This window comes from Pithys albifrons, chromosome 16, assembly GCF_047495875.1.
Source record: "Pithys albifrons albifrons isolate INPA30051 chromosome 16, PitAlb_v1, whole genome shotgun sequence".
Lineage (NCBI taxonomy): Eukaryota > Metazoa > Chordata > Aves > Passeriformes > Thamnophilidae > Pithys > Pithys albifrons.
In genome coordinates this window covers 14,914,331-14,932,740 of record NC_092473.1, presented here as the reverse complement: position 1 = coordinate 14,932,740, position 18,410 = coordinate 14,914,331, and the positions used below count along the sequence as shown (strand labels likewise).

General features: G+C 51.1%; 1 protein-coding gene across 2 annotated transcripts in view; it reads left to right on the top strand.

Annotated features, from left to right (window-relative positions):
• Positions 1-18,410, top strand: part of CACNA1H (calcium voltage-gated channel subunit alpha1 H) — a 134,666-nt gene that overhangs the window by 102,015 nt on the left and 14,241 nt on the right. For both annotated transcript variants that reach the window (XM_071571609.1, XM_071571610.1), the window contains exons 24-28: positions 4,130-4,281; positions 5,969-6,078; positions 6,941-7,074; positions 9,210-9,280; positions 17,883-17,961. In XM_071571609.1, the coding sequence (XP_071427710.1) occupies positions 4,130-4,281; positions 5,969-6,078; positions 6,941-7,074; positions 9,210-9,280; positions 17,883-17,961 (546 nt within the window). The remainder of the gene's footprint in view (positions 1-4,129; positions 4,282-5,968; positions 6,079-6,940; positions 7,075-9,209; positions 9,281-17,882; positions 17,962-18,410) is intronic.

Sequence of the window (18,410 nt, the reverse complement as noted above, 5' to 3'; positions counted from 1 at the left end):
CAGCCCAGGGAAGGTTCTGGCTGGGGAGCAGAGTGCCTTTCAGTGGTGTCACTGGTCCTTGGGAAGACCCTAGAAACAGAACTCCAAAGAAATGCTTTTCCCCATTTCTTGTGCCCACAGCCGTGTTTCTCCAAGGCATTTCCCAGCAGAGCTGTGTCTGGGAGTTGTGGAAGGAAGAGGCCCGTTTTAAGAACCAGAAGAGGTGCTTTTCTCTAGAGGGGAACAGTCTTGGCCAGCTCACAGTGGGATTTAACTTCATGCACCCTCTCAGTGCCACAGCCCTCTCTGTATCCAGCAGAAACATTTGAGCTGTAACTCAGATTTCGGGCACTCTCTATCTCAGTGTTTCCAACTCAAGCCCTCTCCTTTATTTTTCCAGGCAGCTGCAGGTACAGAGCTGCTCTGGGCCAAGCTTGGATAAACCCATTAGGGCTTTCTAATGTTTCCTGCAGAGGATTGTAATGGAGGAGCTGTAGCTGGGAATTACAATGCCAACCAGAATGCTTTTAAGCCAGGAGATGGTGCTTCATTAATTTTCATGTCAGCACAACCACAAGCAAAGAAGTTTACACACTCTGCAGGGAGGTGAGACTCAAGCATTAGCCAACATCTAGAACTGGGGGGGGGGGAGAAAGGGCTGTGGGTTTCCTTTTTTCTTGTGTTTGATGGTTTCTCTTTGCTGTTCTGCATTTCTGCCAGTTCAGAGCAGCAGCTGAAGAGAAACTTGTTTGTGGTTGATGGAGAGAGACTATTTACAGGACAAGGGGTGATGGCTCCAGACTGAGAGGTTTAGGTTAGATATTGGGAAGAAATTCTTCCCTGGGAGGGTGGGCAGCCCCTGGCACAGGGTGCCCAGAGAAGCTGTGGCTGCCCCATCCCTGGAACTGTCCAAGGCCAGGTTGGATGGGGCTTGGAGCAACCTGGGATGGTTGAAGTTGTCCCTGCTCGTGGCAGGGGGTGGAACTGGATGATTTTTGAGGTCCTTTCCAAACCAATGGGTGATTTCTGATGACAGGAGTCTGCTGGTGGCTGGTGGGACTCCCATCCCAAAATCCTTTTCCCTGGAGAAACCAAGGCACAAGTTGTATTTTGTCTCCTGCAATTAGGGATGGATTAGCTCTCCCCTGTCTGCTGTGCCCACTTGCCCCTGGTCCTGTGCTCCTGGCTCAGGTCCTCCTGCAGCCCCCAGGATGAACAGTGGACACTTAACCCCCAAACAGGAGGATAAATAGTCTCACTGAGAGTTCCAGCTGTGTGTGAGCTGGGAGGAGGCTGGAGCTGCTCCCTGTGCTGTTGGCTGAGGTAAAACTGCTCCTAAAGGCACTGGGAGCCACCAGAGCTGTGGCCTCCCTCCTGCCTGGAGGAGTCAGAGCTGCAGTGAAGCTGCTGTGGCTGCTCTGTCTCTGCTTCCACCCCCCTGCAGCCCCCCTGGGCTCCCCTGATCCAGGGCCAGCACTGCCCTGTGTCCCTCTGGCACCTCCTCTCCAGCCTGGCATGAGCAGCATCTCCTCTGATGGACATTGCATGGCCCCTGCCCCGAGCATGGCACTGTGCATGTGTTTTATTGCCCCTGTCTCTGTGCTTGTCTTCCCTGGAGAAGTTTCTTTTCCACCTGTTAACCTTGGCATCCTCAAGGCTTTTCCTGGAGCTCCTCATGCCACGTCAGGTCAAACCTGTCCAAGGTCTCTGAGCAGAGACTTGGCCTGTGCTGACAGAGACACCTCTGAGACTCCTCTGGGCTCTCAAGCAGACCCATCTCTAGGGCTGGGAGGTTCCTCCTTAATTTTTTTATCTCCAGCCCAAGGAATGGGAGAGTTGTGTTACTGAGAGGCAGCTCAGAAGGTTTTCTGTTCAGCAGCTTTGCAGTGGGAAATGTCTTCTTGTGATTATCCTTAGATAAGGAGTTTATAAAATAGAATAAGCCCCTGATATTTTGCTGCATTTGGGCAGGTTAGAAGGTAGTTAAAGCCACTTGCAACCTGTTTTCCTCATGTGGTGCCAGCTCATCCCTGCTAATCTTCTTCTGAGATCCATTAATCAACCATTAGTCATTAATAAATAGTCCTTTGATATAACATGTAACTATTAGGGGTATTTTCAGACCTCCCAATGGGCTGATTATTTGCACTCCCAAGAAGACATTTCCTTAAAAGAAAAATAACAAAGAATATGTTGTAATCCTGAATACACATGAAAGCACATTGTAGAGGTTTAAGGAAATATCCTACTGCCATGTTTTTATTATTATTTTTTAGACATGCTGAGCTCAGTAGCAGAGACAGCTCCACCAGTCCAAGATGACTCGGAGGATTAAGGCACATGAAAGCAACAGAAAAATGTGTTCAAAAACAACTGTTTGCTTTCATCTTGTTTTTCCACACCCCTTAAAAAACCAAAATAAGTCTTGGTGACCCTGGTCAGAAGGAAATGTTTGTCAAATGCCTCCACTGTACTTTTAATTACCGGAACAAAACTGTAGTTGAAAGAGAGCAACAGGTTCTGTTTCCCTTTATCCAATTAATTTTAGGGGTTTGGACTCTAATCTGGCACCAGTTGCACCACCAAACCCCCACACACACGTTTTAAGAGTCATCTGAGAGATATTAGCAGGATGGGAGGAGTGGAGGATGGATTTGAGGGGCACTGAGTTCTTTTGAACTCATTTCCCTCCTTATTTTCAAGGTAAAGCAACTCCTTTTTCTCAGCTCCTCGTGCATTTCAAGCTTCATTTGCTGAAATATTTGCAAAAACCCCTCTCTGTTAATTTGCTGAAATGTTTGCAGAAACCTCTCTCTGTTAAGAACAATCCTGCTCTGGCTTGGGATGACCTAACATGTCTATTTTTGCCTTGCAAAATCCACACTAATGCTGCCCTGGCCTTATGTAAACTCTGAATATTTACATTTCTGAAGTTTGACAAGAATTTGGCTCCATCTGAGTGCCCAGAGCCATCCTGGTGGTCACAGTCTCATTTAGGAGAGACACCCACAGTAAATCCAGCTCAGTCCCAGGATCCAAACCCCTTCCTTGGAACAGCCCCAGGAACTTGGGCATGGGCAGAAATTTCCCTTTTTCAAAGAGAAAAAAGGAGGAGTTACAACCAGAGGATGAGCTCTAAAATTCCTGTGGGCACAGCCTGAATGGATATTTAACCTGAATGCACAGCTGGATGCAGGTTAAATATGATTTAGATGCAGCCAGGCCTTGGTTTATATCTATACATCAGTTCATTCTGTATTTTATGAAGATAAATTTCTATTTGTATTTCCAGAGGAGCTTGTGCTGCTTGTCCTTGCAGAGCCCAGTGCTGAGCCCCCTCTCCATGGCTGCTGATGCCTCCTGTGTGCTGCCAACCTGCCAACCCTGCTGCTTGTGCCCTGCCACTGGCATCGCTCTGCTCCCTTTGGACCCCTCAAACCCCCCAAGATGCTCCTGGCACAGCAGCTGAGCTCAGCCCATGCTCCTCTCCCACATGGAACATGCCTGATGTCCCCAGGATTAGGAGAGATGTTGAGTCCAGCCCATGAGACCTGCCCTAAGCCTTGCTCTGAGCTGGAGTCAAAGCTTAGCTGGGTTTGAAGCTTTGGGAGCTTTTCTCTTGGCTTTGGGTCTGGTTTCCATCCTGCTCCTCTCCCTGCCTGACAAGAGCCCTTTTCTGGGAGGAGGTTCTCCTCAAACCTGAGGCAGAGCAGTGAGAACAGAGAGCATTTTACCCTGAGATCAGCTCAGTTGGTTAAAACTTGGCTGTAATAATGCCAAGGTCATGGATTCAATGCCCTGTGTGGGCCATTGACTGAAGAGTTGGACTCGATGATCCTTGTGGGTCCCTTCCAGCTCAGAATAGTCTGGGATCTGCAGAAAAACAATATGTAGGACTACTCATGGACCACTTGGGAGGAGAAGGTTGGCAAGGCTGTGGAGGTGCCCTGAGCAGGCACCAGAGGTTTGGCTCATCCTCATCACCCACCAAGGCCATGGAAGGTGCCACCACTCGGCCACTCCACATGGATTTCATGACTCAGTTCTCCACAGGCTTTTCCCTGGCTGCAGGTGTGGGCGAGGGGACCTCAGTGGTGGGAGCAGCCCTGCAGCAGGGCCTGGCTCACCCCCTGCCCTCCTGTCCCTGCAGAAGCTCAGCGCAGACCGTACTACGCCGACTACTCCCCGGCGCGGAGATACATCCACAGCCTCTGCACCAGCCACTACCTCGACCTCTTCATCACCTTCATCATCGGCGTCAACGTCATCACCATGTCCATGGAGCACTACAACCAGCCCAAGGTGAGCCCCTGCAGCCCAGCAGGGTGGGCAGCAGAGGACCAGGAGTTCTCTGAGAGCCTCAGCATTGCAGTCCATCCCATTCCAGGCCAGCCCCACCCTTGGGGAGTCACCTCAGCCAAGACCTTCATTTATTTCCCTGCTTTTGGTTAAAAAAACCAACAGATGATCAGGCTAATGGAGAGGGGAAATAAACTAGGAAAAGACCAATCCAAACATTTCCTCTCCTGATCCCAGCCCCTCAAACTGTGAAACAGTCCAGAGTTTTTTAGGACATTCCACAGAGAGAGATAAACCTGAAGTTATTGTGTGCAGAGCGACGTTTCTTTTCCTCGGTGAATTTAGAATAAACCAACTGGTGAGTGCAACCTCCCTTTGTGTATCCTAAAGTCATCCATCACCCAGCCTGGCCAGACATCCATCTTCCACCATGGAGCTCAGGGTTTACTTTTCCAGTATTCCCAGGGAAGCTGCAAGTGCCTCCTGGGTGCTGAGCCTGAGGGTGAGGTGTGTGTGTTCCCAGCTGCCTGTGCTGCTCTGCCCCAGAGTTTCTGAAATGGGATTTATCCAGATTAGCTCCTATTTGCACTTGGTTTCTGTTCACACAACACTAAATCCAAATGCAAACCATCCCAAATGATGGTACAAGTCAAGCTCAGGGCTGTGCTCAGCACGGAATAAATAGGAAATTGTCCCATGGTCATCCCATTTTGTTTTAGGCACTGCAGCAAAGGTAGGGGAGAAATGCCAACACCTAAACAACTTCCAACTCTCATTCCCAAAAAATCAGTGTATGGTCATCCCGTGGTAATGGGGCCAGCAAAGCCCAGTCATCAGACAGAGGTGACAAGGAGAATTCTGCTGTGCCCTGGGGCTTGCTCTGACAGGCTTTGCAGACTCCTCTAGTCCATTTATTCCCAATTTTGGCTGTTTTGATGTTCATAATTACCATTTTCTTCTTGAAAATACAGAGGCCTCTGTTACACTGAACGAAGTTTCCCTTCCCTTCCTCCTCTTCCCCCATCCCTCCCCATCCAAAGAGCTGATTTACTTTTCAACTGTCTATTTTAAGGTCCCAGCCAGATTCCTTTGCTCTTGTTGGCCTGTAATTCCAATGAAATCCGTTATAAACACTCCCCATCCTGGAGGATAAACACTGTGGATTCCTGACTTCCGAGAGCAGCTCCACAGAGAGCCTGAACGTTGCACCAAATATGGACAAGCTTTGCCCAGCTCTAGAGCTGTAACATTTTTCAAGAAGGCAGGATTTCATCCAGCCCCAATGTTAATTAATGTTTCTGAGCTTTTGAAGCAAAGCTTTTGTCCCAGGAGTTGCCGTGCTGGAATCCAGAACTGATGCATCAAGTGCTTTATTCTGCAGCTCAGAAATAAACTTTAGTAGGTGGGGAAGGAGGGAAGTTTTTGTATCTGCCCCAGACTGAACAAGCAGTGCACTAAGGCTGAACTTGACATTTTTAGCACGACTAATCTTAGTGCTTTTGAGGTTTTTGTTTGAATCAGTGTTTAATCCTTTCTGTCAGCTTTGCTGTGTGATTTAGTGAGCTCACTGAGCTACTCTGCCTTTATTCCCTACATCTCTGTGCCTGTGTCCCCCTTGTACCTGCTGGTTCCTCCAGGGGGATGTAAGAAAGGGTAACTGGACTGGTCTCACTGGGGTGTCTCTTTGCAGTCCCTGGATGAAGCCCTCAAGTACTGCAACTACGTCTTCACCATCGTCTTCGTGTTCGAGGCCCTGCTGAAGTTGGTGGCCTTTGGCTTCCGAAGGTTCTTCAAGGACAGGTGAGAGGATTTTCAGCTCCTGTTGCACTGGGGAGTCAGAGCTGCCCCACTTTCAGAGCCAGGTGATCTGCCTGCTGAGTGCAAGGGTAGGAACTGAGAATTCTAAGCTGGTTCTGCTTTGCAGGAGGAGTTTAGGAAATCTCACAAAATTCTAGTTATCTCCCTTTCTACCAGGTCAGCAACAACCTGATGACATCAACCCAGTCCTCAAAAGAGTGGTGTTGGCAGCCTGAGGGCACAGAGTCCCTCAAAACAAGCTTCTTTTGCAGAGCTTTGGTGACTCCCCTGGCACACACAGAGCTCGTGTTCAGCCCCCCTGCCCTCCCATCCTCACTGTGCCTCCCTCTGAACCAGAAGCAAATGTGACTGAGCAGGGGAAGGTTGGACATTTTTCCACCAGTTCAGCTTGTCTGCTTCATTGATCCTGACCTGAGTGGCTGGAAGCTGCTCTGAGCAGTGTTGAAGTCATGTAGGACACAGTTTCTTCACCTCTTGCTGCCCTTCTGGTGTTGGTGTGAAAGGCCCTTTACAAGTGTTAGGCCATAAATCACTGAAAATACTCCAGTGGAGGAGTTCAAGGGACAGGTGACAATGTGGGAGCAGCTGTGTTGTGTCACATCCCAGGTCCCTCCAGCCTGGAGGGAGGCAGGGACACTTCCCAGTCAGCTCCCACCCCTTCCCAGAGCTTGTGGCTCCCAGGGTGGCAGTGCCAGCTGCAGGTTTTGTACCACACACGAGATCCTGGGCCCAGATTTGAGAGAGGAGAAGAATTTGGGATCTGCTTGTGCCTGTTACTAACATTTAATTCCCTGGTCTCTTCATGTATGATTTGAATGTCTTTGTCCTTCCTGTCTCTCTGCAGGTGGAACCAGCTGGACTTGGCCATAGTTCTGCTGTCCATTGTGGGGATCACCTTGGAGGAGATCGAGATGAACGCTGCCCTTCCCATCAACCCCACCATCATCCGCATCATGCGGGTGCTCAGGATAGCCCGAGGTGTGTGTGCTGCTCCTGGGGCTCAGGATAGCCCGAGGTGTGTGTGCTGCTCCTGGGGCTGTGCTCAGGACAGCCCGAGGTGTGTGTGCTGCTCCTGGGGCTGTGCTCAGGACAGCCCGAGGTGTGTGTGCTGCTCCTGGGGCTGTGCTCAGGACAGCCCAAGGTGTGTGTGCTGCTCCTGGGGCTGTGCTCAGGACAGCCCGAGGTGTGTGTGCTGTTCCTGGGGCTGTGCTCAGGACAGCCCGAGGTGTGTGTGCTGCTCCTGGGGATATGCTCAGGACAGCCCGAGGTGTGTGTGCTGCTCCTGGGGCTGTGCTCAGGATAGCCCGAGGTGTGTGTGCTGCTCCTGGGGCTGTGCTCAGGATAGCCCGAGGTGTGTGTGCTGCTCCTGGGGCTGTGCTCAGGACAGCCCGAGGTGTGTGTGCTGCTCCTGGGGCTGTGCTCAGGACAGCCCGAGGTGTGTGTGCTGCTCCTAGGGCTGTGCTCAGGACAGCCCGAGGTGTGTGTGCTGCTCCTGGGGCTGTGCTCAGGACAGCCCGAGGTGTGTGTGCTGCTCCTGGGGCTGTGCTCAGGATAGCCCGAGGTGTGTGTGCTGCTCCTGGGGCTGTGCTCAGCCCGAGGTGTGTGTGCTGCTCCTGGGGCTCAGGATAGCCCGAGGTGTGTGTGCTGCTCCTGGGGCTGTGCTCAGGACAGCCCGAGGTGTGTGTGCTGCTCCTGGGGATATGCTCAGCCCGAGGTGTGTGTGCTGCTCCTGGGGCTGTGCTCAGGACAGCCCGAGGTGTGTGTGCTGCTCCTGGGGCTCAGGATAGCCCGAGGTGTTTGTGCTGTTCCTGTGGCTGTGCTCAGGACAGCCCGAGGTGTGTGTGCTGCTCCTGGGGCTCAGGACAGCCCGAGGTGTGTGTGCTGCTCCTGGGGCTGTGCTCAGGACAGCCCGAGGTGTGTGTGCTGCTCCTGGGGCTGTGCTCAGGACAGCCCGAGGTGTGTGTGCTGCTCCTGGGGCTCAGGATAGCCCGAGGTGTGTGTGCTGCTCCTGGGGCTGTGCTCAGGACAGCCCGAGGTGTGTGTGCTGCTCCTGGGGCTGTGCTCAGGACAGCCCGAGGTGTGTGTGCTGCTCCTGGGGCTGTGCTCAGGACAGCCCGAGGTGTGTGTGCTGCTCCTGGGGCTGTGCTCAGGACAGCCCGAGGTGTGTGTGCTGCTCCTGGGGCTGTGCTCAGGACAGCCCGAGGTGTGTGTGCTGCTCCTCACACATCTCAGGGCAACCTGGGCCATCTCTTCTTCCAGCCCTGCTGTTTCAGCTTGACTGGGAACACTTATGTGATGGGGCTGCAAAATGTCACCCCAAAGACAAGCTGGTTCCGTGGGTTTTCCCAGTGGCATCTCAGGTTGGACTCTGGTTGAAATATGGGATCACAGACCCTCCTACTGAGCCAGCCAAGAGAGGGAGGGATGGCAACTAGAGCTGGAGATGATGCTCTTCACTGGGGAAGTCTCTCCCCAACACTCTCCCTGGACACACTGGAGTTCTCGTGGCTTTGGGTCTGTTTTCATGGAATGCCAGAATGGTTTGGGTTGGAAAGGACCTCAAAGCCCACCCACTGCCACCCCTGCCATGGGCAGGGACACCTCCCACCAGCCCAGGTTGCTCCAAGCCCTGTCCAACCTGGCCTTGGACACTCCCAGGGCTGGGGCAGCCACAGCTTCTCTGGGCACCTGTGCCAGGGCCTGCCCACCCTCACAGGGAGGAATTCCTTCCCAATATCCCAACTAACCCTGCCCTGTGTCAGCAGGAACTCATTCCCTTTGTCCTGTCCCCCCATCCCTTGTCCCAAGTCCCTCTCCAGCTCTCTTGAGCCCCTTCAGGCACTGGGAGGATCTCGGAAGTCTCCTTGGAGTCTTCCCTTCTCCAGGTGAACCCCCAGCTCTGGCTTTGCTGTAATTAACATTAATTAGGAAGGGAAGTGCTCAGGATGTCCAGCTGCTCTGTGGGTCCTGCCAGGACGCAGCGAATGTGCCACGTGTACGAGCTGATGCCAGAGGGATGGAAACCCTCCCTAAGGATCTGAGCCCACATTTCCCCTTGGATGTTCCTGCAATATTTCCCAACCCTGCTCACCAGGCTTTGCTTGTCATTTCAGTGCTGAAACTGCTGAAAATGGCCACGGGCATGAGAGCCCTGCTGGACACTGTGGTACAAGCCCTTCCCCAGGTAAGCCCCCAGACTTCATCCAGGCCTAGTGTGTCCCCCTTTTTGGCCTGGGGACAGCTGTGTGACACCATTTCATGGCCACCAGAAGCCACCTGGGGAGATGATCAGCTTTTTCTCAGCCTTGGTAGTGGAGTTTTTTCATGAGCTGCAAGAGGAGCAGCAATGCTGTCAGTCTGAATATTTGCTGGGACCCTTCAGGTGTTCAGTTCCTGGGTCCACTTGGTTAAGGATCTGTTTATTTGAAAAAAGAATATAAGAAACTTTTTGCTGGCTTGCAGTCCTCCATTAGAAGAATTCCAAGAAGTTCAGGGTTCCTCTGCTTTTTAAATCTTACCCTCTCTAAGCTGTGTGCTGGTGGCTTGTGGGTTTGATGGTCTGAGCTTTAATCTTGCAGTCTTTAGAGTCAGGTGCACATTTCTGTGTCAGCAGCATCCTGAATCCCCCCAGGCACTGCTGGAAACTTTTACTGCCAGATCTTACCCAGGATGAGGTGCCAGAACCTCCTCTGAGCTGCCAGTTGAGCAGCAGCACTTGGAGGATGCACAGACATGGGCAGAGGAGTCCTCAGCCCCTGCAGAACATCCCCCAGCTGAGGTGCTGGAAGGAGCTTTGGGAGCTCTGTGTGTCCTGGGATGGACTGGGAGAGGAGGGGCAGCCACATTTGGATCAGCTGGAACTGCCTGCAGAGGAATTCCCTGGGAACAGCAGGATGTGGCTTGGCCAAGAGCAGACACTGCCTTGCCTTCTCCTCCAGGGGATGAGTGGCCACAGGAGAATCAGTAGAACTAATTTGTGTAATTAGCCACAGAAACTCTGAGTTACTGAGCACAAAGCAGCCCCTGCTCTATTCACAGTGACCTGGAAAACAAGGGGAATTTCCCTTTCTTGGAAAGACCCATTTGCTTTGCTTTTCATCACTGCCTGAAGATGTTTCTATTCTGAGCCCTTTGCCCTTTGGTATTCATGTTGCCTTTGCAGTGAAGGATTTTGGCTGAGACTGGAGCAGGGATTTACCAACCTGACCTCTGGTTTGGCATTTCAAGAGATTATTTGATTTTTTTTCTGTCAAAAACCATTGTGGTTACAGGCTGTCTTTTCTCTCCCTCCTTCTTTTCTCTCCCCCCCAAACAATGGGGTGGCTGCAGGCCAGATTTTTGGGTTCCTTGGGGTGTCCTTGCAGTTTCCATTCCAGCCAAGGGCTCTTTTAAAGGGAAAACCCCAGGGCTATTCCAGGCAGATCTCATGCAGATCAAATAAAAATGCCAGTTTGGCCTCCAGTGAAGCTCAGAAAATGAGAAGGGAAGCCTGGGGTGACCCCTCCAGCAACAATCACTCCTCAGAAAGCTGCAGCTTTCACTTCAAGGCAGGGGGAGAGTTCTACCCTAATTAATTTAGCAGCTTAAAACCACAGCTGGAAAATCCTCATTGAATGTGGCTTCTAAATGACAAAGAAAGCTGATTGAATGTTTATTCATGAAGGTTTGGGGGGAAATTCTTTGTCTGGTGTATGTAGAATGTCCATTTATGGGCTGAAGATGACAAGGTTTTGTCAGGGCAAAACACTTATTTTCTTTTGGGTGATTTTCATCAGCTTTGTATTTGTTTTTTATTCAGTTTGAGCAGCCCTTGGAGAACCAACTGGATTTGGTTTTTATTCAGTTTGAGCAGCCCTTGGAGAACCAACTGGATTTGGTTTTTATTCAGTTTGAGCAGCCCTTGGAGAACCAACTGGATTTGGTTTTTGTTCAGTTTGAGCAGCCCTTGGAGAACCAACTGGATTTGGTTTTTATTCAGTTTGAGCAGCCCTTGGAGAACCAACTGGATTTGTTTTTTATTCAGTTTGAGCAGCCCTTGGAGAACCAACTGGATTTGGTTTTTATTCAGTTTGAGCAGCCCTTGGAGAACCAACTGGATTTGGTTTTTATTCAGTTTGAGCAGCCCTTGGAGAACCAACTGGCCCCAGATTTGGGGAATGCAGCCTTTTGGTCCAAGGTTGAGGCTGTCACAGGTTTAGTCTCCTCTGGAACTTCAGACTGACCTTGAGCTGCTCTTTTCAAAGCTTTCCTCCCCTACTGCACCTTCTTTGGTAACCTCTTGTCCCCCAGATCAGAGACTTTCTCCTCCACCTCATCTGTGAAATAAATGAGATGGAGTAGAGGGAAACAAATGAGGAGAGGCCAAAGAGACAGAAAGAATGGCCAGGGATGGATCTCAAAATGGCACCTTCTCTGCCAACCTTCTCAATGTCCTCTCAGTCCCAGCAAAAAAAAAAAAAAAGAAAAACCACCTGGTCCTTGTTTTAAGGATGCAAAGTGTGAGGGAATCAGCAATTCCCTGTTGAGGGAACACATCAGTGTGAGGGAATCAGCCATTCCCTGTTGGGGGAACACATCAGTGTGAGGGAATCAGCCATTCCCTATGAGGGAACACATCAGTGTGAGGGAATCAGCCATTCCCTATGAGGGAACACATCAGTGTGAGGGAATCAGCCATTCCCTGTTGGGGGAACACATCAGTGTTTGGGAATCAGCCATTCCCTATGAGGGAACACATCAGTGTGAGGGAATCAGCCATTCCCTGTTGAGGGAACACATCAGTGTTTGGGAATCAGCCATTCCCTGTTGGGGGAACACATCAGTGTGAGGGAATCAGCCATTCCCTGTTGGGGGAACACATCAGTGTGAGGGAATCAGCCATTCCCTGTTGAGGGAACACATCAGTGTTCAGGAATCAGCCATTCCCTGTTGGGGGAACACATCAGTGTTTGGGAATCAGCCATTCCCTATGAGGGAACACATCAGTGTTTGGGAATCAGCCATTCCCTCTTGAGGGAACACAGTGTTTGGGAATCAGCCATTCCCTGTTGGGGGAACACATCAGTGTGAGGGAATCAGCCATTCCCTATGAGGGAACACATCAGTGTGAGGGAATCAGCCATTCCCTATGAGGGAACACATCAGTGTGAGGGAATCAGCCATTCCCTGTTGAGGGAACACATCAGTGTTTGGGAATCAGCCATTCCCTGTTGAGGGGACACATCAGTGTGAGGGAATCAGCCATTCCCTATGAGGGAACACATCAGTGTGAGGGAATCAGCCATTCCCTCTTGAGGGAACACATCAGTGTGAGGGAATCAGCCATTCCCTCTTGAGGGAACACATCAGTGTGAGGGAATCAGCCATTCCCTGTTGGGGGAACACATCAGTGTGAGGGAATCAGCCATTCCCTATGAGGGAACACATCCTTGTTTACCCTTTCTGCTAAAAAATTCCTGTTGTTTTTGGTGTGAATCAGCCAAGTTTATTTTGCCATTGGATGTCATTTTGCTTTTTAGTTCCTACACTTTTTTTAGACAATGATATATAAAATAATCTCTTGCAGTCTGGCAAAGAGAAGAGCACTGAACTCCTTTCATCTCTCAGGAAGGAGCAGGTTTTCCAGACCTGTTTCTTTATGAGCTCTGGCCCCATTAAGACTGGTAATGAATTCCACCACTGAGCATTTCCCTGCCTGTACATCTGGAGGCTGCACTGGCTTTGTCAGCAGGGTCTGCTCTGTGACACTCCTGCTGGATGGGGGCCCTGTAGTCCTTTTCCCATCAAAGTCCTGTTCCCCCTTTCCGGAGCATGACCTGCTGTGGGATTTGGAGCTTGGGCATTTGGCTGGGTTAAAATTGTCCTGCTGGAAGTGAATGCCACTCCCAGCACTTCCAGCAGCAGCTGCCACCAGAGCTCTTCCCATGGAGAGCACAAAGGCAAACCAGTTCAATTCCCACCCTCCTCTGCAGGGCCAACAACAGCAAGATGTGGAACTTTCCTACCCAAAGATCTGGGCTCTTTTTCCTTCTCTTTTCCCCCTTGATCCATGGGTGGCACATTAATTAAGTGCAGGCTGTACAAGGCACCTTCTCTTTGTCTTCAGAGCTCAGATCTCCCCCCAGATGGACTCAGTGCCAGGAAAAAAGGGAAGAACTGCCTGTTCTCTCAGTGCCCTGAAGGACAGGGCCTGTAGTTTGCTCCTGTCCAGGAGTTTATCTCCTTTTGCTGCTGGAATTCCTGTGTTTATCTCAGTGGCAGCTCCTGAGGAGGTTTCTGGCATTGTCTGACAACACTTGGGGGACAAAAACAATGATCTGCTTTTTGCCAGAGCCTGAAACCCTCAGTGATGAGAGCTCAGAGAGCAAGGCCAGGAATGTCTGACCAGCCAGCACTGGGGACAGGGGGATTTGGGAAGCCAGGGCTGTGTGGGCTGTGCTGAGATGCCTGAGGGATTAGAGCAGTGAAGCAGAAAGCCTGAGGTGCTGACAGTGCCATCCTGCTGGCTCTGGGCACTGCTCCCCGTGGGGCTGAGTGGGCACACAGAGGGGCAGTTCATCCAGGCCTGTGGCTGCATCAATGACCTGCCTTCAGCCTCCAAGGTTGTCTCTGTCTGGCCCTTTCCACTAATCCTGGGATTCTCACAGATGGCCTCTGGTTTCCAAGCAAATGTGTCCATTTTCTTCGGGGTTAGTGCTGTGTTTTCCCACTGCCAGGATTATTGTTTTGGCTGGAGAGTGGTGGAAGGAACATGAGGAGGAGTCCTGTCCTTGGAAAGGCTTGGCAGGGGCTGAGTTTTGTGAGACATTGTTCCTGACAGGCATTCCAGGGAGCTTTGGGCATTGGAATGGCAAGGTGTGATGCAGGAATAAGGGATGTCAGAGCTGGAGGAGGCTCAGGAGGAACTGGCTTCCCCAGGCACTGCAGGAGTGGGACCACAGAGGACATTTGGTCCATCAGTGCCTCTCCCAGGGCAAGGAGAGCAGGGCCCAGCTGGGTGTGTGCAGAGGATGGTCCTTCCCTTCAGCTGAGCAGGGCCAGTCCAGGGCTTTGGCAGTGGGAGGTCACAGCTCCAGCTGGGATGGACTGTGGGGAGGGGTGGAAGCTCCTCCCAAAGGCCCTCCCTGCTCCTCTGGGTGGGGTGGAGGACTCCCTGTGCCCACAGCATTCCTCTGTCCCAGGTACACAGACAGGAGATGAAGCTTCAGGAGGAATCACAAGATACTCACCAGCATCTCCTTCTCTTGTGGCTTCTTTGAGGTACTTCAGGGCACCAGGAACATCTCCAAGACATTCTTCTTCTCTGCTTCACTCCCTGCAGTGCAGAGCCTCCCTCAGTGCTGGAGGAATGATGGATAACCCCTGGCTGCCAGAGACAGGGGCTGTCTGGAGTTTCCTGTGCCCAGCCCAAGTCAGGGGGAGTAGGATGGATGAACAGAGCTGACCTGTTGGGTGCTGCTGGAGCAGAACCACCTCTTAGAGTCACTTGGCTGACTTGGCTGCCAGAGCTGGATCTCTGTTCCTCATGGAGAGTCCAGCCCAGCCATCCCAGCCTGTGGCTGCTGTGCTCCTGCCCCCTCCATTCCTTCCAACATGATTCATGCCCCATCTTTCTCTTGGCTGGTCTCAGTAGATCTCCAAGTGCTTTGGAGACATTAATTCCCTATCCCTGAGGGAATTACAGAGGGGGTTGTGGCCTTTCAGGAGAGCAGTGACTCACCCAAGGCAGGGACTCTCTGCCTGCCTTCCCTCTGCTTCTCTTTCCCTTCCCTTTCACAGAATCACAGAATGGATTGGGTTGGAAGAGACCTCTGAGATCATCAAGTCCAACCCTTGGTCCAACTCCAGTCCCTTTACCAGATCATGGCACTCAGTGCCATGGCCAAGCTCAGCTGAAAAACCTCCAGGGATGGGGAATCCACCCCCTCTCTGGGCAGCCCATTCCAATCCCTGAGCATCTCTCTGCAAAGAATTTTTTCCCTTCCCTTCCTTTCCTTTCCTTTCCTGATCCCGAAGCTGCACAAACAGCCCCAGGGGCTTTGCTGGAGCAGCTGAGCAGGAGCTGAGCTGGTTTGCTCTGGAGCATCCTGGCTCTTTGGACTGCTCTTCCCAGGATTCTCCAGCTGGCTGCACATGTGGGTGCAGGCAGGGGTGGGCAGGGTAGCAGGAGGGGAGCAGCTCTGGGTGCTGGATGGGTGGGATGCAGTTTGGCAGTCAAGGGGGTCCCATCAGCCATGCCAGGACCTTTCTCTCACTGCTGTGTCCCACCTCTCTCACATGGCCACATTTCCAAATCAGAGCCAGATATTCCCAAGGGATCCTGGGCAGGAGCTGAGCTTTGGACCTGCTCCTGTGTCTGCTCAGACACAGCAAACCCCACATCAGCAAACATGAGTCTTTTAGCATTTTTAAGCTATGCCTTGAAGGACTTTGTTATGAGATTTTGTGGCCTTTGAAGGACTTGTTATGAGCCACGTTGGCTCAGTGATGCAATTAGTCACCATCATAAATACAGAATATTTTACTAATGCCCCCCAGAAAGTAGCAAATTGTTTATGAGCAAATGTCAGCCCGTAACATCCTTTGCATGTGGAAAGCCAGATAATAGTTTTGACTGATAACCTGGGAAGAACTTTGTTGTTAGTCTGAATTCCTTGGAATTTCATCAATGCCATAAGTCTGCAGGGTGATTTATTAGGCCTTAAAATAGCAGTAAAACACTGAGGCTGCTTTGAGCAAAACCCAAGACCCTCTTCTGCTGGGCTGTAACATGCACTCAACATAGAAGGCTTGTTTATCACTTGGATTTTCCTTCCCTTTAATTCCCTGCTCTTTTGCCTCCCTGGCAGTGTGGGGGTGTTTGGGCATGTGCCTCTTTTCTGGTGTTTTCTCCTTGCAGACCCTTTGCAGGCTCCTCTAATGTCTCACAGGCCACCAGCTCCAGCAGACACCAGTTAGAAAACACTGTTCCAGAAGGCAGTGCAGGCAGGAGAAATGATCCAGCCCAGCCATCACATCCCTCTTTTAGCTCTGTTATTCCCTGGAGGATGGTCATAATTTTCGTGGAATTGCAGAGCTCTGTGTGGAGTAGCCAGTTCAGGCTTTGTAGCAATTACAGTCTCCACTGGGAGATTGGACTCCCCCATTTCTTTAGTACAAAAACCCTCTTTTCTGAGTGATAACATTTATCTGATAACATTTATCTGATAACTTTTCTGATGAAATTAAGGAGTGTGGCCAAAATGCCCAACACCACTGGGGCTGAGAGAAGACAACTCTGAGACTGAGAAGATGCCTTGGAGGTCAGGAATCCCTCAGCCTGACTCCCTGCAGCCCCACCCAGCTCATGGTTATTTAGGGATGAAGTGATGCTTGTGATGCCATTTCCAGCTGGAGAACTGGATCCTTTATTAGGGATAAAGGGCTGCTTGTGATGCCATTTCCAGCAGGAGAACTGGATCCTTTATTAGGGATAAAGTGCTTCTTGTGATGCCATTTCCAGCAGGAGAACTGGATCCTTTATTAGGGATAAAGTGCTTCTTGTGATGCCATTTCCAGCTGGAGAACTGGATCCTTTATTAGGGATAAAGTGCTGCTTGTGATGCCATTTCCAGCTGGAGAACTGGATCCTTTATTAGGGATAAAGTGCTGCTTGTGATGCCATTTCCAGCTGGAGAACTGGATCCTTTATTAGGGATAAAGTGCTTCTTGTGATGCCATTTCCAGCTGGAGAACTGGATCCTTTCTTAGGGATAAAGTGATGCTTGTGATGCCATTTCCAGCTGGAGAACTGGATCCTTTATTAGGGATAAAGGGCTGCTTGTGATGCCATTTCCAGCTGGAGAACTGGATCCTTTATTAGGGATAAAGGGCTGTTTGTGATGCCATTTCCAGCTGGAGAACTGGATCCTTTATCCCTGTTAGGAGCTGATAGACACAAGCAATTAAAGTGGCAGGAGAGATAAATGTGAGCAGTTCCTTGCAGGTTGTAGCAGGTCAGGTTACTCTGCCCTTGGTGTTCTCTGCCTGAATCACCAAAAATGTGCTCTTGGAGATGTGGTAGTGATTGAGTCCCACGTGGATAACTGTAATGCCACGTTATTAAGAACCTTTGTGCTCTTTCAGCATCATTTCACTTCTCTCCCCTCCCTTCAGGCCCCTTGCAGTGCTCAGCAGCACCTCCAGCAGCACCCAGAGCTGCCAGGTGCCTGCAGCTCAGAGTTCCCCTGTGGAATAAGGTTTTTCCTTGGAGAAACTGAAGCTAAAATTCAGGAAGATGTTGTTGAGAAGTGTCTGTAAAGGGGAAGGCTCAGAGAGCTTCACCTCTCCCTGGAGCACAAGTTCCTTGGCTGAAAGTCCTCCAGGCCAGTGGAGCCTTTGGAAACCAAACAATTCCTCCTGTGGCTTGTTATTGTCACTGTCCTCATGCTCAGAATCCCCAACAGAAAGGAAAAGTCTTTAATGTTCAACCCAGAGCAGCAGGTCACAAACTCCTGAAGTGCAGGGAAGGTGCCCCTGGGAATGGCCACGTTCCAGATGAGTGGAGGGTGATGGAGAAGCCCCAGAGCCTGCCTTGCACATGGAGTATCTGCTCCTTCCCACCCAGAACTTCTGGGTGTCTTAAACCAGAGCTATGAGAGGGGCCCAGGGTGGTGGGAGCCAGGGCAGGTGTCCATTTGCCTCCTCTGGCCACCCCTCCCTGCTTTGCTTGTGTTTCAAATGTGATGGAGTGATTTAATGAGTGACCTCAACTTGCCTGACCCTTGTTCTGCTTTCTCCTTGTGTAGGTAGGGAACCTTGGCCTACTTTTCATGCTCCTGTTTTTTATCTATGCTGCCCTGGGAGTGGAACTGTTTGGCAAACTCGGTGAGTAACGAGCCCTTCATTGCATCCAGTCTGTGTTTATTTGCTCTCTGGCTGTTTCCTTCCCTCTCCCTCTCATCCCTGGGCCTTCCTCAGCTTCACAGCTCATGTGCTGAAGATGAAGGTGTTCTCTTGATCTCAGGGGCACAGATGACACGTGAGGATGTAACACAGAACCTGCCTGATGTGCACAAACACACATTTAGAGGTTGCTCCAACACCACCCTTGGCTGGAGAGGGACTATTTAATGTCTAAATATGTTCACAAGGGTGGAAATTTGCTCCTGAAGGCAGAGCATGAGTCTGCAAAGCTGGATGGTGGTCACAGTGCTGCTGGAGAGGTGCCACCATAAACATGGCCCTCCTGGGAGCTTCTCCTACCCCTGTGAGCTCCCTGCACTTGGCTGGCATTGCCCTTCCAGCTGCCCAGGGCTTGTCTGCCCACTGCCCTC